Here is a 21,066-nt window from a genome sequence, read left to right on the forward strand (position 1 = left end):
TGAGGGAAGAGCTGCCTGAGGCCTTTCCTCACCTCAGCCCCAAACACCACAGCGTGCTGGCAACACTCGCAGGCGATGTCATGATGCCAACAGCCCGGATCTGCAGTGTTTTTGATAAAGATGCATCTGTTCCTCAAAGCTCTTTCTCTGAAATGTCCCTGTGGCAGGAAGCTATTCTCCGTTACCTCAGAACGACACCGCGCTGCAGCCACCTCAACCATAGCAACTGGACAGAAACAGGTTGAGATGTGAGTGGTATCAAAGTATTTTTCAAGCCACGGGGGCTGTGATTTCTCTTTTTCTCTGGCACAGATTCTTGTGTTACAACTGCCTGGATTGTATTCCCCCTGCCAGACAAACACAAATGGGCCAATTTTCTGATTTTGTGTTAACTCTAGCTCTGTAATGAGGTCCTGATTAATATTTTACAATTATAAAAGCCTAAACTACTACAGCGAGAAAATAACTACCCAATCTGCCCTAAACACAGCGAGTACATAGTTTGACATTGTCTAGACTAGCTGGCTAGCTGTTCCCCGTTTCCAGTTTTTATGCTAAGCTATGCTAACTGTCTCCTGGCTGTAGCCTTATATTTAACACCCAGCCGTGTGTGCATGAGTGGTATCAATCTTCTCATCTTACTCTTAGCAAAAAAAACTATTCCTTTAAACGTAGATGCATTTAAGGGATTGAGAAGCTATACAGATATTCTCTCTCTGACATAAAAACATCAGTGTCCACTTTTTCTGGACTGAACAGGTGTGCTGTCAGACAGTGTTCATTTCCACGCTCATTCCGTTTAATTACCCCATAAAAATGAAAATGTAATAAGTTTAATGTGCCTCTTTTTCTATCCAGGAAAATGGAGATTGTGGCAAACCCCAGTTGTTTGTGTCTGCTGCTTTGAACAGTTGCACAGGCCTCGATAACACACTTTCAGGCAATCAGTAATTGGGTGTTGGCGGCTTTGCTGCAATGTGCCTCAGCACATATTGTGGGAGACGAAACGGTGTAAAAATAGTCCTGGATGAGAGAGGAACCTGGATTCCACTGACAGCAAAGTAGAACAACAATGATTTTAGTGGGGGGATGTTTTGGGCCTGGAATTTCAAAAAAGAAGAATGCTAAAAAGAAATCAGTCCGGTTTAAGTTGTGACAGAAACTCACCAGGAAGGTCAGCTTCACTTGACCTGTTTCTGTCACTGTCATCAGAGGACTGAACCACACATTCCGATTTCACCTGAGAAAAACATGCTGCTCCCCGGACATCTGACTGTCACCTGTTTTTGACGAAAAGTCACAATCAAGGACCACGTTTCCCAAAATGCTCTCAACCGACGCAGCTCTTTATGCCTTGATTGGCGTTCCTGACCTAAAAACTGGTGCTTCTTCTAATTATTTTAAGAATCAACTCCAAGGGAGAAAAAAAAAGAAAATCAGTGTATTGGGTCAGTGAGAGGAGGAAAGACCTACTTTAGGTTATAAATGCTACAGGGAACACGCTCAGATCTGTGTCATGTACTGTAGGTGGGAAAAAAAAGCACAGCAGAGAGGGATCACCCTGCCCCCCCCCCCTCTATCTGATCACAATGTTCTGGTCTACAACTGTGAGAAATCGAGGAAGCTGATAACGGTTTCCATGCTGGAACAGGGTCTCGCCTTGTTTGGGGGCACAGTGGACTATTACGAGTGTGATAGGAAAGTGTTACTCTCCTGCCAGAGAGCCCCGAAAATGTTCTGATGAAAGCCGCGTCATCTCCAAAACAATTTACACATTCATTTTGAAGCTGGAGGGAGCATCTTGGGAAAACAAACATCAATGACACAGGACCACAGTGGCTGACAACTCCCGAGAGAACTCCGAACCCACGAAAGCCGCGGCACAGCGATATGTCTGAACCTTTAGACGCTTTGTCATCGTCGGCATCTGTTATTCTGCCGTCACTGCGTGGATCAAAGCAGATGCAGAAAGATAGGACAGGCACCTGCAACTTTTGTGGGCTTGAATCCAGCGGGTGACCCTCTCTGTCTGCCATCTTTCCTGCCATTCGTCACTATGTGTTATCTAGAAAAGCAGAAATGCCTCAAAAGTACACACTCTATGTTCAAAAAAAGTAGCAAATGGCCTAATATGAATTCACAGCGAGTCACACTGCATCACCAGCTCACATCTTCTCCTCTAGCCTGCAGCGATCTTTAGAAAACAATGTCAGTGTACAAAGCAGAAGGCAGAGTGTGTGTTTGTGTGTGTGTGTGTGTGTGTGTGTGTACAGCTCAGAAGGCACAGCTCTCAGCCAGAAGACATGTGTTTATGTGTGTGTGCATGTGTGACTAAAAAGATGCAAAGTTAGCAGGTGTGTGTTGCCGATGGAGCAGCAAGACAAGGCACGAAAGCATGAATGTATGTGTGTGTAAATGTGTGTGTGTGTGTGTGTGTGTGTGTGTGTGTGACAGAGAAAGAGAGAGAAAACACAAACAATATGTGCAGTTTCAGCAGACTCTTAAAATGAGTCCAGTGCAACACTGAAGCGTCATATAAAACCTGTTATGTGCAAAGTAGGATTAAAAACATTGAAAGCAGATAAAGTACAATGGTAATACACGAGAGTCACGTGTGGTTACACAATATCATCCAAAAATACACCAACACAAGTGATACCAGCAAAGGAGGCACACTCTTTACATCGCCTGCTGGGGGCGGTACTCAGTGTGTGTGTGTGTGTGTGTGTGTGTGTGTGTGTGTGTGTGTGTGAGTGTGTGTCTACCTCAAACTTTCTCGACAAGAACTGTGGTTAAACTACATTAAAAAAAAAACAACATTTAATAAGAACAAGCTTCAAATTTCATAATGTCATGTGGTTAAATCCCTTAATTTTAACAACTGACTCGGTGAGATGTGCTCTGTTCTCACACACACACACATACACACACACACACACACACACACACACACATACACACACACACACAGGTGTTATTTCACATGAGAGTAGCAGCGGCTGCCACTCACGGTTCCTACACAGCCTCTATTCACAAATTCAGCTATCTTTCCGACCACTTTGGGATTGTATAGCATATTATAAGTCACTAAAACAATACGCTGACTCCTTCCGACGCTTATATAGCTATAACTTATATATTTTTCTCGTAGTTTTAAAGGAGCATTAAAGGCCCTGAAAACGTGTTTTCTGTGGGATCCTACGTGAAAACACAATTTTCTTACAGCAGTTTTGGTTATTTCAATTAAGAGATTTCTGTATTTATTTTGTTTTGTTTTTGTCTGTGCTTCTCGTACGGGTGTGAAGTGGGCAGGGCTCGGTTGGAAAAAAGGTGATGTCATGTATTTCCGTGCACTAATCACACACAATATTTTATATTCGATATTTGATGGGTAGTTCGCTTGTCTTACCAGACCACTGTAAGCTGATTGTTTTATTGTTAAAAATCATAGCGCTACTAGTGGTCAAAAACTCCACAGGGTACCTTTAACTTTGAATATTTAATATTATTGACAAATGCTTAAAAACCAACTTTTCAGGGGCCTAAATAGAGCCAGCGCTCTCAGCACAACACGACGTGACCGTTGAGTCATTAATGCTGTGCAACAATCATTCAAAGCCATGCATACCTACACTAGTTTGGTGTAAAGGGGCAGTAAAAATATCACTTATCGCACCTTGAAAGACTTATTCAATCGCCACGTCTCCATATTTTCCAGAGCTGCATAGGAGCCCTGAGTAATCAGCCTCCAGCTGCTTCTTGATAAACACGTCTTTGGATGGATTTACAGCCTCAGCTCAAAGCAAATTCTTTTATTTTCCTTCCTCTCTGTGGCACACATTTTCTGCGCGCTGATGTTTCTGTTTTTCGATACCATCTTCCAGCACTTCCATGACTGATATTCGTTTTGGGGGCTATATATGTGTAAATGGATTTTATTTGATGATACCAAATCACGATAAAACCTGTTAATGTGCCACCTGGGTGGAAAAGAGAATCTAATCTGAGCCAGTGGTATAAATCCTGCCAAAGTGTAAACTCAAAGCTAAACAGTACATAAAAGTAACAAATGAAATCTGCAGTCTGCAGGGGGATATGCCATCATCATGAAAATCACAACAGGAAGTGCAGTTTGCATTACGGAGGTGAGGTCTAAGGCGTTCGGTGGCTCCAACCCCCTCCAGACATAGCTGAAGTTTTAATTGGCTGAGCTGGGACCAGGGCTAGTGGTTAATGAAGCTGAGTTGCTGACAGGTTAAAGTATTCCCAGATCCAGTGGGGTTTTCTTTCACCCCCGTCATATGGGCCTTAATCTGGGTCGAAATGCTCCTGACAGTCTCTAACTCCACGGGGGAAACAGGAGTCAGGTTTGGAGTTTCAGGTCTGTGAAGGGGAACAGAAGCAGAGCGAGGTCCCTGTTTGTTTCAGTCCTTTCAAAATTCAGTTTGTGAGTTTGCTGCACATAAACAACAAGTGCACCAACATCTTCTTTTCCTCCCTAAAAAACATGGGAGCAAATGATGTGGTTCTTCATGCTGGCTTTGTCAGATAGGTTCTTCATGCCAGCTCCCCAGTCCTCCTCTCCCAAATTAGACCCTGACAGACCGCATGGGGATTAATCTCCTGTCCAGAAACCAGCGTGCCTCCATCCAAACATGAAATCCCGGGAGATGGACTTTTGGCCTCATTAGAGTCTCACACAGTCAAACCAACACTCTCCCAGAACTCTTCTCTGGAGTCTGGATGTGAATAAAGACTGGCGGGGCCTGTGGTGGCCGTGGTGTTTAAAACCAGGCTGGCTCTACAGAAGCTGAAGCTCATGCTCGTGCTGCAGCGATGTCTCTGAGCCACAATGGCCAAAGAGGACAAAAGTCTTCATCATGTTTCCATGAGTCTGCTGCAAGGTTTCGAGACCCGGGGGGGGGTTTAGAGGACAGTCCTACGATATAAACCCATAGCAATCACCTGGCGTCTCATAACTAACCGTTTTACAACCCAACAGTCAGACAAGGTACTCGTAACACTGTCTTGTGAGGCCGAACTCACATAAAGTGGAGTTACGACAATGAAAAGTGGCAATTGGGGGTTTTGCCTCGTATAGGATCTGAGAAGAACAATTCTCCAGGAAGTCACGGCCCAGGGTTACGTAAGAGAGAGGGGAGGCTTCGGATAGCTCCACAGTCTGTGTCCGTAGTGTCAATGCACTGCAGTGTCTAGTGTTTGCCAACATTCACAGCTTAGAAGGTGAAGAACGGTAAGTTTAAACACACTTTGTTACTGTCACACACCACATGGCTGTGAACAATTCTCCCCTAGATGCTGACGCTGCTGTTTCTGTGGCCTTTTCAGTACGTAGCATACTGTATTTCTGTTAATGGATGAGGATTAGACACTCATCCAAGGTGAATATTTCCACTGGATAGAGTCCAGAAGTGAGATCTTTCCCTCTGCGGCTCTCTCTGAGCTGTACACAGTCAAAGTCGGTATTTGTGGTTATTGGTTGAGTGTTCCTGCTGCCCAGCCCTCACCCGTTTTTCACTCCTGAGTTGAAGCTGCCCTTGGAAAGAGACGTGTGGTCTTGTCTGTCAATCCTTGCACTGGCCGTTAGAGGTAAAACCTTAAAAAAAAACGACTAAGAGCTAACAACTATTTTTTTTTTTTTTTTTCAAATTTAAGGCTCAACTCTCACTTCTAAGTGAGTCCTAACTGAACAGAAGATTTGGATCTACATGTTCCCTGTTTCTGGTTCCTACGACTCTACACCATGTTCTCCAATCAGAGCCTCGACTGGTGGGCAACCTCCCAATTATGAGGGAAAGTAAATGGAATAAGAGTTTTTGAACCATTTCATCTCGCTTTCTGTAAGCATTTGCTTTACTTCAGCTGGGAGCCCAAACTGGTGCAGGTAAGTGAAAGCCAGAATATCTAACACATAGTAAGCAGCCTCTATAGTGTCTGTCGCAGAACCAGTGTTGGAACATCAGATACACGGGATGATATGTTGGTTATTTCCCAGGGAATACAGTGATTTTGCCAGCCTTTGCCAGCCGTTGGATGATCTGAGCCTCGTAGTCGGCGTCGTGGACGCCGGTCTTCCTGAACTCTCCAGAGTAGCGGTTCTGCTCCCAGTAGTGGTGCCAGTTTCCTCGGCTGTCCGCCCCGAAACCAAACACATTCACCTAGAGGAGAGTCGAAGAGCGAGTGTTGGAAAGCAAGTGTGTGATTACAAATGTGTATCTCTTCAGGACAAATATGATGCAAGTGTAGTTTCAGCATGATGCAAGGATTTACAGTATGTGGTTATGTGAAAGAGAAAGAAACTGACCTCATCACAGACATGCAGGGCAAAGAACAGCACTAGCATGCCAGTGGAGGGGTAGCGCCCGTGATGTCTGGTCCAACGGTCGTGGATGTATTTAAAGAATGCAGGGTTGAAGATCTGGACCTGGATGGTGGACAGAGATGCAGAGAAAGGACAATACTGTAATATATTGTCTACCTGCTGCACATATAACTCCTGCAGGGACAGCGGGAGGAGAAGATATATAAAATATGTTTTAAATTTTTTAACATTTTCTACACGTTGTTTGTTTGTCCCACAGTCTCATATTCAGTAAGAACCACAAAATGTGGATTTGTTTTTCCAAATATTCCTAGTTTATGTATACTTAAATCCATGTTCCTCTGAGTTCAGGTGTAAATTTTCCACTCAGATGATTTACACAACAATACAGGAAAGATAACCTCATGAAAATCATAGCCGCTGCATATTCTAAAGGTCCAACCAAACAAGAAAAGATTTTGCCAAGATAAACCTTAATACTCCCTGAGGTTTTGATTGCTGTGAAAGATTAAAAGCACTGTTAACCAATGAATAGTAATTACACATTTTATCATCTCCCTCCAGGTGATGTTCAGTCCCAACAAACAGGGCTTTAGGCTGCTTAGAGCTCCGCAGTGGAGGAGTGAATCTTACAAATCTATATTTCTGGGCTGGCTCCAAAGACACTGAAAAAAACTGCGTCTCTGACCAGGCGAAGATATTCACAAAGTCTTCACATGGCGTGGGATTAGTTTGACTTTATTTATTTTCAGGGATTAAAGAGCGAGCAGAAGATTATTTAAAACAAATGGAAGGTTTATAATCTAACTGAAGTAATCCTTCATCAACAATGGGAAGGGGATGATATAATTGCAGAAAAGCGGGGTCACTGCGTGCATGTGTGTGTGTGTGTTGACGTATTACTGGGAGTGTTTAAATGGCCAAAAGTAATTGCAATGAACGCTGAAAATACACACCTTGTCTTTATCCACACGGAGGAACTGCTTCACTGGAGCGTATGTACTGAGGGGGGGGGGGGGGGGCGACAGAGAGAGAGAGACAGGGAGAGGAAGGGGAGAGAGAGAGAGGGAGTGAGAGAGAGAGATTGATTAAACACATTCAATCAGCACTTTATGTGATTGCTGCAGCTATGAATTCTGGATGATTGACGGCTGACAGATTGTTCCAGCCCAGCGACTCTCTGGCTTTCCACAACTCTACTGAGTGTGTGTGTGTGTGTGTGTGTGTGTGTGTGTGTGTGTGTGTGTGTGTGTGTGTGTGTGCGTGTGTGCCTTAAAGTAAAATGGTGGATGCCAACATTTTAGTGTCCCTATGCCGTTTGCACTACATGTCCAAAATTAATGTTATGTTTGTGTGCACTCACATGTGTCAATCCGTGCTTATGCATATCTGTGTGTGTGTGTGTGTGTGTGTGTGTGTGTGTGTGTGTGTGTGCGCGTCTCTTCTTACAATCGAATCTGGCCGGTGGACAGAGCACTGGTGATCCAGACGAGATCCAGCGTTTTGAAGGGAACCAGGACGAAGCTGACGTTGGCTGCCAGGTTCTTGGCGCTCTCCGGGTACATGAAGTGGTGAGTGGTGTGGCTGCCGGCGTCTTCTTCGTAGCCCACCGTGGGGGCCAGATTTATCCTGGGAGAGGGACAGCATAAGAGACGTAAGTCTTCAGGTCACACTTTGGTTAGCCCGCAACGTGTGACTCCAGCCTCAACTGTATTCAAATAGGTGCTAAAACTGTTTCACAAAATATTTCCAAAATGTATTACCAAAAAATGTCTTTTTTATATTTCTGTTTGTGTACACATTTGACAAACAAAATACAATGTGTTGAACTTTAAAGATTTCAGTTTGGCGCGTTTTGGAACTGAACTGCGCCAGGCTAGCTGTTTCTTAATGTTTCCAGTCTTTATGCTAAGCTAAGAAGATACAATTACTGACTCAGGTGGTCTGGTATGATCAGTAGCTGTTAGCAAATTTTAGATAGATGTTGCTGTGTAACTGACATTACTAAGACTGTAGCAGCAAAGGTCCTTAGTGTATTGAATTCAGCAAGATTGCGTTTTATTGCTCATGAATTAAACGTTCCATTTGTGTATTTGTGTTTTTTCTGCTTTCAAAAGTTACATAGTTTCGCTTAAAGTGATGCCCCATGGTTATTCAGGGGCCTGATAATTGCTAAAACCCCCACTCTCCACAGTATTACACAACAACCAGTAGCCTCTTGAGACCATGCAGGGAGGATCCTTACATTCATGTGGTTTAGACCAACCTCTCAACATGTCATAAAAGAAAACCACTCTGTGGACAGGCATAGTTTGTCACATGTTCAGTTTTGGTGATCACATTCCCTCTTTAGTTTCTTCTTGTACTGTGTAGACTTTTTGTTGCTGAAGACCATCTGCTGTTGGACAAGTCGTATGTTTACAACACAACATTGTTCTGAGTCGCTGTTTGTTTACTTGATGTTCGCCTCATTGCTGATGACATGGCCTTCCCTGCAGCACATTTTATTATATAATATAATAAGTATATTTTGTCCAGCGTAACCTTCAGTCAGACAGTAACTGAACCACTCAGCTCTGTCTGTGTACTTCAGACTTTTGCTGTATTTACAGTAGATGTGACTCACTGTCTGGAGGAGTGAGCTGTTTATGTAAACAGGAAGGTGCACCTGAAAAAAAAAAAAGGCCACTGAGTGCGCCTACCCATATGTCCGTGTACAAAACAGATGTTCGTTCAGATAGAGGGGACGGACAGGAGGTGGGTGGTGGCGGTGCTGAGTGGGACTGTTGTGAGCCAAGCTGATTTTAAAAGCAAATGAGAATCAAACCACAGCAATGAGAAAGTGTGACATGAGATGGAAGTTGGAGGCTGCCCACACAGGTCTACTGAGAGTCAAAAAAATTACATCACGTCTTTCTCTAAGGACTCATAACGGCGGTGCTGACAGAATCCGACTGCACTTACACTAGGCTATGTAATTTTGTGACAGCGGATGTTATTGACGTGGGTCTGCTGTGGTCGCTTTAAATGTAGCTGCCACAGGGAATTGTGCATCTTCTCTTTTCCTGTCGTACTGAAGCACCTTTCCTTAGCATGGAGAGAATTCGACCAGCTCTTATCATGGCTGCCACTTAGATACTTCCTGGTCATTTAACTAATTTAGGAACTTTCCTAAGGTCTTATTATACGTATGTCGAGGCCAGCTGATTGACCTGGCGTGTCAGACCATTGTGAAAGATACAAATATGAAATGGGGAAATCGTGGTAGTGAAACAACATTGGGGCAGCTACAGACCGTCAGCCAGTCCAGTCAGAGCTCTGAGGAGACGGCAGACGCAAAACAAACGCTCTTAATAATGGAAGTGCACTTGACGAACTCTTGAAACTGAGGACACTTGGATGTATTATGAAGCAGTTTTTGTGTGTAGAAATACAACTAAAAAGATTTGTTCCTGGCATAAACAGTAAACAGACAAAACGTACAGCATACGTGGTCTGTGTGTGGAGATTGGCCTGGGCTGACGTTAGTTTCCCGGCCTGAATTTATTATCCCAGTCCGACCCCGGCTGTGTGTTCATGCCAACTGACAACAATCAGGCTCTGTGATTCATTGCTGCAGCACGAATACGGCCGAGGGAATAGCTTGAGACAAAAGGATTTATGTGGCCTCTCTGCACGTGTGTGTGTGTATGTGAGCCACACACACAATCTATACGTTTCAGCTTCTGAGGACATAAAGCTCTCTGTGACCTCATGCGAGTCAGGTGACCTCTCCAGTCAACCAATAGGAGAGCTGAATTCAGAATGGCGTTAAACAGTGAGATTAAATATAGTATTAGAAACACACATCTGCTGTCTGCTTCTTTATAAGTACTTCTCCCCTTTTGCACACTCCCCTTTTAACATGATTAACTTTAATGGCACGTACTATGCATTCACATGACCTCTCTGCCCTCCTTCTCTCCAGCTGCCTCCCTCCTCCTCCTCCTTTCTTCATCTATCAGTTTCCGTCGTCATCTTGGCCTCTGTCGCCACATCTTTCAGTCGTGGACTATCTAATGCAGCCCTGCATCCGCTCTGTGGTCTCTATCACTTTGCTCATCTATCTATTGCATCCAACCCCTCTCACCTCATGATGTAGTTGTGCCCATCGATGGTCTCCCCATATCCGGCCCCGCGGAGGTTTCCGGAGTTACCCACCACGGCGCAGCGCAGGCAGCGGCCCGGATCCCACGAGCCGTACGGCGACCTTCCGGGAATCACCTGCAATAGACCAGCCGTGATCGAATCAACATTACTGGATTCAAGCTACACAGGAAATGAATTAGGACACTGGCACTACTAACAGCAAGGGACATTAAATAACGTAACCTGCAGCTCAGACCTTATTGTAAAAATACATCTTGCTTTCAATACTGGAGTGAATTCTTCATGAGAGCCTCCATGAAAAATACATGAGCCTCCTCTACCTTAAGGATATCTAAACATACAGCCTTATGTGAATGCACTGCGCTGCATTGAGAGTCAGAATGAAAAAGAAAAAAAAGATATACAGATTCCTTAAAAAGGAACGATAAACCTAATGTCTAATAAAGACGATCTGTTCCCCTCGGGTTTTGCCCAGGGGTATGAAGTAATGACTTGGCTGATTTGAAAGTACCAGGGTAATGGAGAGATGAATTAATAATATAAAATACCTGGAACAACCTCAGCAGCACCTGCTGGATGCTGTGGGGTTTAAACTGGGGCTGCAACATCTAGAGAGAAAGAGAGAAGGGAAAGTAGCGTTAGGATGTGTAGTTTCTCCTCTCTAGACAAATTGGACGTGACAACAGACTTTATATTTAGTTACTTTCTGTGTGCCCATGTGCGTGTGTCTGCATGCACTTGCCAGCATTCATGTGCAAATATGCAGGTGCTTGTGCCTGTGAGTGTGTGTGTGTGTGTGTGTGTGTGTGTGTGTGTGTGTGTGTGTTTAGGTAACAGCCATGTGTCAGACTGACAGGATGCAGTCAGATTGGGCGAGAGGAGCAGAGGCATTGTTGTCCACATGTCAAAAAAAAAGTGTAAGAAGGGATGACAAATGTCAAAAAGACAGCAAAAAGTGTGTGTGTGTGTGTGTGTGTGTGTGTGGAGGAGCACAAACACCTTGCAAACTCTCAGTCCCACCAAATGTTTTTGCTACGTTTGTCTGACTGTCTGCACATAAACTGTTTGTTACACCTAAACAGAAAGTGAGCTAAAGTTTCTTTGTTGTCTTTCCAAGTTTGCTTTTACCCCGTCCGACACCAACAACAGTGAGATGTCCAAAGCACCTACTACAGGTCTACTCGGGGGGATAAACAAAAGTGACAGCTGAGATGACAACAAGCCTCTCCTGTCTGGCTGAGTCAAAAGAATAAGGGACAGAATAAATAGAGGGAGGATAAAAAATGTTATGTGTTGAATGTAAAGAGGGAGGGGGCAGAAATAAGAAGGGGAGCTGAAAGAACAGAGGGTGTAAATGGAGCTGAAAGAAAGACAAAAAGAAGAGGAAGATGATGCTGTAGGTGATTTTGCCCTTTAAGTACCCAACTGTAAAGGACTTAATGGATAAATAACACCATGAATGTGAACCTATTAGTTTTTGGAGCTACAAAGATTTCCTCTTTGGCTACCTTGAAATGGCCTTAATGCACTGTTGAATTTCTTGTTTGAAAACATTAAATACAATAAAAGTACAAATACAGAAAAAGTCTCCCCAAGTTGCATAAACCGATAAATAAACCCCAGTCCCAATGGTGACCATGATGCTTTAGGAAACAAAAACTTTTAGAAGTGGTAAGCTAAACATATATGGAAGAGTATTAGAGCCAGGTATGAGATTATTTTTTATTTTGCATTTCGAGAATAAAGTCAAACTTTCAACATTAGTGCCAGGCGTAAGAAAAAAAAATATCAGAGGAGGACGTTTTTTGTTTTTTTTTGCGTTGTGAGAATAAAGTTGAAATGTTGAATGTGTCGAGTGATGTTAACGAAGTCACAGGTTTCAGGTTGTGTTCTTAGAAGCACGAAATATTGTGAAGCCACACGTTCACAGTCAAGAGTAAAAATATGTCTCTTCATTTAAACGTGAAGTATGGCTTTTTTATTTTATTTTTTTGGATCATGGTTTTGAACTGCCTCTTTGTGGGATGTAAAGAGAACGATGACACATACTAGTCAGCGGCTGACAAAGAGAAGTTGTCCGATTTAAAAAGAAAAAAAAAAAATCTTGTTCCATTTTTAGCATTTGCCAGGCAGGCAAACGTGCATTCATGCGTGTAAAGAGAACGTGAGCACCTGCACACACAAAAAGCAATTCGACCAAAACAAAAAAATGCACACACACAAAAGTTCCATCAGGATATTGACAGCCACTACACGCCTGTTCTTCTCCATAACCATCTTTTCCTCTCTGTCTTTCTCCCTCTCTCCCACACAGCAATCTTCATTTTCGCACTCCTTTGTCGCCACTTCCTTTTCACCCACCATCGGCCTTAATTCGCTTTTCCCAACACAGATCTCATTCGCTTACGATTTCATTCACACATCCTCTCCAGCAGGCTCCTTGCCCTCATGTCTAATTCCTTCTCTTTAATTTCCCTTGCTCCCTCTTTGTTTCTCCTCCTCCTCTTGTCTTTATCTCTTCGTCTCTCTGGGACGCCTGTGCACCACGCAGCTCATCAGTGCTGATCAGAGACACTAAATCTTTCTTTTACTCCCCTTCACTCTCTCTGACTTTGTTTCTCATGCTGTTACCTAACTGCATTTTTCTTTCCTTCTCCTCCCCTCCCAGTTTTTCCATCCTCCTTGATCCCTCCATCCTTTGCCTTCATCTGCCTCTGACTCCCTGCATGATGCCAGAGCCAGCTTGGCACGCTGCACAGCTGTTGTTCAGGGGCTACTAATTTTTGGCTGATGTTTTTTGGCAGCCATACCAAATGCCGTCTTGCTTCCTTCCTCTCAGCTGTCCTCTGACTTCCAAAGTATAAACTTCCTGGCACCTACTGTCAAGTAAATACTTATCTTTTCCACTTAAACTAATATTCCACATCAGCAGAACATTGCTACTTCCAGGAGCCATTGCACCAGCAGTTGCTAAGTTCAAACTTTGCCTAATTATTACACGAGTGTTAACTAAGTGGAGATTTACGCATCATGATATTAAAAAGAGTTGCACCACACAAGCAATTTCTTGCATAGAAATTAGTTGTAACTAAATATTTACACCCAGTAACTGCTGCCTAGCTAACTGAACCAAATGACAAAACTAACATTAACTTGCTACTATTTGACCCGTTTACACTGAAAAGTAACAGAGGTAATAGTCAACGATTTGTCAAAATGCTCATTTTTGAAATTACATTTCACAAAAATAACACAATATACCTCCAAGTGCAAAACCTTATGCCAGTAACATTAGCCTAAATGACCAAATAACATTGGTTAGGTTAACGTTAGCTTAATCGCGTATTTCACTCTCACTGTAAACTACATGAATACTACTAACACAAATATTTCTCTATGTATGCATATAAACAAAAACAAATTCATACCTACATTTGCAAAGGATTGTCTGGTAATTTACTAGCTAATACGGTCCTGAACTTTTAATGGTGGAACCCAATTTAGCTAATAGTTTGAAACTAGCTAGTAGTTATGACGAACTTTACGCACAAACTTAGTGAAGGATTCATGAATTGCTGGTGCAACCACATCCTGGACTCTAATGTCAGACGTCTTTGGAAGCCGGTGTCCAAGCCTAAATTCAAGCATCTTTTGTGTTTCAGCTCTCAATATCACAAATTGCAAATATGCAAATTGAACATCCCCTGGAGTTATTTTTCCGAGAAAATCCAAGTGACGGGTAAGACACCGGGTCCTTCAATCAACAAAGGTTTGGTGGTTGGAGTGTTTATGACCTTAAATGTGAAAATGTTTCACCAAACTGACACATAATTTAACAAATCATTTCTAAAAATGTTTCTTTCATTTAATGCTTGAGTCCTTCCCCTCCTGAGGCAGGAGTGCACAATAACACATTAGCTTTGATTGAAGAGCACATACTCCAATCATGCATACAATCCATCATTTTCGTTTTCCTTCCTTCCCTCCTAACATTGATTGATTGGAACTCGGGATTAAAAGTAAGTCAAGTGATGCAAAAAAAGACAAAGCAGAGAGGTTGTTTCACCATTTTGTGTGGTTACACTGAGTCTCCATATTAAACCACTTAAGGCTGAAGAATTTCCAAAAAGAGAAAAGCGAGTACTACTTCTACTAAAGCTACTTCTCCCTGTGCATCAGTGATGTCTGCCTGCTAAACTCTTTACCGGGAAACAACCGCTTATTCGGTCTTAAATACAGGCCTTTCTAGATTTCTCTTGATGTTCTTTCACAAATGTATTCTACCAATGATGTACAAAACCTTTCCATTTCTCAAAATTGTCAAACTAGTGTGCGCGAATGTTGTTAAAATCCAACAGCTCTAAAAACTTTGGAGTGACATAATGCATTCATGGCCAGCATTTGCGTGGAGGAGCAGAAAAGACAGTCTGCAATCTGGTCGAGACTTCAGGAATTGTGTACAGCAGTACAGTGTATTTGCAAGCAAGGCATGTAAGTGCCAGACTACTTCATGCAATTGGACGTGGCATTCTCTCCGAATAATAGAAAGACATCCCTGACAAGAAAACACAAGGTCAAAAACAGAAAAACACAGATCTAATAGGTCTGCAGAGAGGTATGTTTATCCTGCTCGGTCTGTCCCTGTACCCATTTCTCTAGTTTATTTGCAAATCTGTTTCATCCCTCACTCCCCTCTTTTGTAAAATGGGAGTGGTGAAATTACAAAAGAGAAGACTCCCATTTTCCTACTGTCCATGTTTCCTCCTTTCTTTGCTTTGATCTATATGTGATCTCCCCTATTCCTTCCCTGTCCAACCCCCCTCTCTCCGCCTTTTCTTCCTCTCGTTTATTTCTCCTTGTATCTCTCTCTCTCTCTCTCTCTCTCCTCTCTCCCAGTTCATCACCTCCCTGTTGCAGTGTGACCTAATGACTTGGCAGCTGTTGGCCTGTGTTTGCAGTTTTCTGCCATTTCAGAGGTGGACTGGTGGACTGAGAGGCTACAGCTCTGAAATAGGACAACCACTGAAGGACACCACACAACACTGGCGATAATACTAGAAACCCACACACACACACACACACACATTCACTGAGAAGGGGTGTCAATGCAAGGATTCTTTGCGTCCTGTCTCTCTCTCTTACACTCTCTCAGAGGACATATTCATTTTGGATTTTCAGCCACTACTCAGTGGTGGTTATTAAAAACCTAATGACCAACCATGTAACATTCCACCATGACATACGACTGACAGGGTTACATGAGGAGCATGTACTACATGTAAGAGGGGATTGGTTGGCTCAACGACGAGGGAGGATGAGGAGGATGGAGAGAGATCTGCGATTATGATGTATCACTCCCCCATGTTGGTGTCCTAATAAACTCGTATCTCCCATTTTGATTTAGATTTTTTTGATGTTTTCAGAGTACTGATAATATAGAGTGCAATCCATATGTCATTTGTGTAATTTTAATGAATATCAATGGAGGTAGGGATATTAAATCTATGATATCTATGCTAACGCATTGCAATGTGTCCTGTAAATGTTCAGTGTCATTCCAAAAAGATAAATTAAACCACAAAAAATGCGTATTTAATATTAAGTAAGCACAAAGACTTTCATTGGGATTGTTACTGTTATTTTTATACAAACGTATGCCATCAGAATAATTTAAAAGATGCTATAATTGTATACACATAGTGACTTTAACTGACCTAAATGTTATGTATGGGTAAATGTCCTCAGCTGAGTGAATAAAGACGCTTTAACTGCAACTATATTAGACAAAGTTAGACACAATGAGGGACAGATGTGTTAATGTAACATTTTACTAAACTGGACATGAACTGTTTGGTTGCAATATGCTGTATGTGCTTGTGATGTTGGTGAATACGGACAGATATCGCCACCCTGACCATCCTGAGGAATAGTTCCACATGATGGGGAATTTACTTTTTCACCTTCTTTCTGAGAGTTAGATGATCAGAAGAGAGAAGATCAACACCACTCTCATGTTTGTATGTTAAGTATGGCATTGGAGCCTGGAGTCAATTAGCTTAGCTTAGCATAAAGACTGGAAGTAGGGGGAAACAGCTAGCGTGGCACTGTCCAAAGTTCAAAAATCTGCGTACCAGCAACTCTGAAGCTCACTAATTAACACGTTTATCTGTAAAAAAGCCCAAGTGCAAAATAGTCCGGCACATGCAGTCATGCCCCGTGAAGTATTTACACTTTTGTTTCAATTAAACAAACAAGATATAATGTGTTAATTCATGAGTTTTAGAGGTGCTAGTAGGCAGATTTTGTTATCTTCAGACCGTGTCAGGCTAGCTGTTTCCACCTGTTCCCAGTCTTTATGCTAAGCTAAGCTAATTGGCTGTAGCTTCATATTTACTGCACAGATACTGTGCAGGTAAATCATCACCCAAACTTGTCACCACACTTAATTTACACTAATTGTGTCACAACGCAAAGTTAAAGATGTTGTTACTTACCACCCACCAGTAGTAGACATCAGAGGGCAGCTGGACGTTGTCTCTTGTCCAAACAGGTGAGATATCCGGGTCGTAGTTCTCGTCGAACCAATCAGAAACGCCGGGGTCTCCGACACATCGTGGGCAGGCACATGTCCTCTGTTGCGGGGTGTCAGGCGGTGACAGCCTGTGTGCGCCCACGTAACTGGGCACTAGCTTCACCCGCCTCGACTCCTCCCACCCAGGCGGCTCCAGGTAGTTGAAGCCAACACCCCCGCGGAGCGAGACGGAGAAGAACAGCGAGGTGAGAAAGACGAGAACCAGCGAGCCGAGGAGAACCCAGACTCTGCGGGAACATCTCACCCTGCCTCCTTTCTCCGCCCCACCTCCTCCCCCGGTACTACCTCCACCTCCTGCCGCCCCGGCCGTCCCTCCGCTCAGCCAGGGCCTGAGCTCAGAGATTCTGGGAGCTCCCCTGGACGGACCCCCGCCCCAGGACCCCCAGCCCCAGCGCCTGTCCCGCTGCAAGGTGGAGGACGGGATGCGGCCCCCCCATGGCCATGCCCCCACCCCTAGGCCTGCCACTGTCCCCAGCCCACCACCACCTCCTCTGCCGCCCCTGCCTCCACGCAACGACCACCAAGCCCTGGTCAGCAGGATTGGGACGACCCCCTGAGTAGCACTTTGGACCAGAGGATCACCCACTATATCACACTAGTAAAAAAAACACACACACACGCTGACAATGGAAGACAATGTGTCGGAGTCAATTTGTCTCACAGTCAAGCTGTGCGCTCAGCGATGCTCCTACGCTTTCTCTCCGTCTCCCGCTGGATTCTCTCCCTCTCTCTCTTCCACAGCTATGTGCTCGTCTCACACACAGAAATGTCTTGAAACACACACACACACACACACACACACACACAGACTAAAGTCGCAGCTGAATTACACAAAGCTGTAGCCTGACTGCTTCGGAAGTCCTTTGCTTTCGATGAGAGGTGAACTCTCTCCTTCAGCTTCAATCACAATCTCTGCGTTTTTGTCTCACCTTTCTAGCCTTAGTTCATTCCCTCCTTTACTTTCTAACTTTCCCTCCTCTGCTTCCACTGTCTACGTCCACCTCTCTCTCTTCTCCCTCGTCTCCCTCTTTTTTGGGGGGATTAACTGCAATGTCCATCTTCAGTGAATTCCAGTGCACGGTGTGGATAGATGCAGCAGGTCCTCTGCATTTTCTCTGCCATCTGTGTGAATGTTGAGCTCGGCTCCGGCGCTCTGCTTTCCCTCTTTTTCTGTCTCTCTCCTTGCACTGAAGCGACGTAGCCGAAGAAAGCTGGCAGACTAGTTGAGAGCAGCGGAGAGAGGGAGGGAAGAAGGGAGGAGGAGGAGGAGCGGTAGAAGGGAGGAGGTCTGGCCTGAAGGGTGTTCCATCACGTCTCTAGCCATCCTAGACCAAAAAAAATACCTATTTTCTTCCTCTCTTTTCTCCTTCTCTGCTTGGTTCCTCTGCCGTTTTGTCAGTAGTCTCTCTTCTTTGCCTTTCTCTCGTGCTTCATCTCGCCTAGTCTCTCTCCGTCTCGAGGTCTCTCTTTCCTCTTTCACCCCTTTCAGTCCATTGTCTGTGTCAGCCTGTTTCACTGAGGCTCTGAGAGCTACTTGGTGAATAGCAGTTGTGTCGAGTTTAAAGCACTCCTCCGTCCCTCTCCACGCTTTCCCCAGACACAAAGTTTAAAAAGTTTAAATTCTTTGTGGTGAATGATGAAATCTTAATGAAATGAAAAAATATTCAACACACTAAGAGAGGAGCAGAGGATTTCATGACGTTGTTCCAATGAGAGTACAGCACTCACCGCTATCACCTTCTAGATGTCAGTCGTGCAGTTGAGGGGTTCTGCCAAGTCTGACTGATACAGTAGTTCACAAAAAGGTCCAACAACTAGTCAAGAAGTCCTTTCACTGCTCCACTCTCTACCCATAGAAATGAAAAAAAAAACCACAGCAATGATGAAAGTAAAAATAACTTTCAGAGAGAAGTAATCAAAGCATCCCAAGCGGATTGTCCGATGTTCTTCTGATGGAAAGATTGTTGTGATGATGGTTCATCTGGGGACGAAGCTGCACCAAAGAAAGGCGAAAGTGGTGGATGGAGTGATGCGCAGAGAGGGTGCGATGGGGAAAAAAGACAAAACCAATCAGCCCCAAATCTCATCTTCTCTCCAGCTGGCTTTGAGAGGACGACGGGAGGGTGTGGGGGGGGGGGGCAGCGTCTGTCCTGCAGCCCAGAGTACGTGTGTGTGTGTGTGTGTGTGTGTGTGTGTGTGTGTGTGTGCACGTCTTTGTGCCTGTGATTTAATGTGTGTATGGTGTTAAGCTAGGGTTGCACATCGTCTGCCAGTTGCACTAATTTAATTGTGTTCTACAGCTGTGCCACTGTGTGTGTGTATGTGTGTTTGTGCACGCCCTATTGGCTGGCAGCGTACGTTTCATGAGGCTGGTGAGCTTGAGGTGACTGCTGCTTAGCTCTAATCTGCCAAACTGTAATCCACGGATAGGACCCCCACAGTGCCCACTTTGTGCCAGCTGTCTGCCCTGCCCATGTTCATCTGATGCCCCGTAAACACCTGCTTAACTCACCTGTACATACACACACACACACACACACACACACTCACTCATGCAAGTTACACTAGTTTTGGATGTGTGTGTGTTTCTGTGTAATCTGGATCTCTAAGGCACAAAGGCTCCCAGATTATTTATTTCATGATCAAATGGCCGTGTGTCGATCAGGGATTTTTTTCTGGCTGCCACATCTGGCCAGAAGTTGGACTTCGTGTTCCGTGGAAAACCCTGCAGAGACAGAGGGAAAAAGAGATAACAGACTGACGTTTACTGCCATTAGCCTCATTGACCATATTGGCATCTTTAATCCTCCTCTCCTTTTTCAAGCCATCATCTTCCCCTCTTTTTAATTCCCATTTCTTCTCTCCCTTCGGTCAAACCCAGCCCACCTCAAACTGTTTGGTTTTTATTTGTCTCCAGCAGCCCTTTTTCCTCCCTGCTGTTTCAATTCTTTTTACACGTTTCATCCTCACTCCTCTTGCTCAGTTTGGCTTTCAGGCTGCGAGGGACAAGGGACAAGGGCAAATATGGAACAAACTTCTGCTCCGTCCTGTTTGTGTGTCTGTTGATTGGTGCTGAATAAATTCCAAAATGTCACTATGCTGAATTGGAAATGTTGACGTAGACTGACAGGATACAGATTGAGAGAGTCGGGGCAGAATACTAAGCAGGGGGAAAAGATCTCCCATACAAAGTGCTCTCAGATCTGGTAGCTGCTGTGTTTTATGCTGATGTGCCAGATGATCATGTGTCCGTGGGGGATATTTGCTAAGCCCACTACAAATTGCCGTCGGGTTGCAAAACTTCACTGCAATTTTTCATTGTAATATTCATTAACACTACAGCTGTAGCTTGAGCTTAGCTGAGGTTCACCTGAGTTCTTACTTATTAAGTCCTGCTAATTAATATCTGATGTCGGGCTGCTTCGACGTGTTGCACATGTCTCTGAACTTCGAATATTGGCTGAACCTTGGGGCTACGATGGTGTATTCATCCCGTCAGAAGAAGGCTGTATGCGAGGAAATATGACTCAGCTATCAAAAAGGTCAGCGATTGAAAAAGATGTGAAAAATCAATGTGGGGATTTTTGATAAAACTTTCAGACTCCTTTGACTGGATTATTGCTGTAAACAGATAAAAATAACACAGAACAGGCCTACTTAATAAGTATCACTGGATGATTAAACCATTGCACACTGGACTCGACCTGCTATAAGCCGCTTTAAAGTCAGGAAAAATAGAAATTCAAGCAGGAGACCACTGAGGAAAACAGAAAGGAAGCCAAAATCATGTGAAAAATAATAGCCTGTTGTATTGCTGCCCCTTTGTCTTGTGTGCTACTTTAAAGTAACTTTATAATGCATGTGCAGCAAATGTGCTGCAACACTCTTTACTGCTGTCTTTAAATGTTTTTGTCTGAACTATCAACTAGATCTGAACCAATTGGCCAATTAATCCATTAGTCAACAGTTTCTCATCAAAAAT

General features: G+C 43.9%; 1 protein-coding gene across 1 annotated transcript; it reads right to left on the minus strand.

Moving 5' to 3' along the window:
- Positions 1 to 6,005: 6,005 nt before the first annotated feature.
- Positions 6,006 to 18,142, minus strand: st3gal2 (ST3 beta-galactoside alpha-2,3-sialyltransferase 2). The gene is made up of 8 exons (XM_070907070.1): positions 18,053 to 18,142; positions 16,987 to 17,679; positions 11,041 to 11,100; positions 10,473 to 10,606; positions 7,793 to 7,972; positions 7,300 to 7,345; positions 6,326 to 6,445; positions 6,006 to 6,179 (listed from the first exon to the last, which is right to left on the minus strand). The coding sequence occupies exons 1-8, from the start codon at positions 18,140 to 18,142 to the stop codon at positions 6,006 to 6,008; spliced, it is 1,497 nt and encodes a 498-aa protein (XP_070763171.1).
- Between the last annotated feature and the right edge of the window lie 2,924 nt (positions 18,143 to 21,066).

The sequence above is a fragment of the Enoplosus armatus genome, chromosome 6 (genome assembly GCF_043641665.1).
Source record: "Enoplosus armatus isolate fEnoArm2 chromosome 6, fEnoArm2.hap1, whole genome shotgun sequence".
Lineage (NCBI taxonomy): Eukaryota > Metazoa > Chordata > Actinopteri > Centrarchiformes > Enoplosidae > Enoplosus > Enoplosus armatus.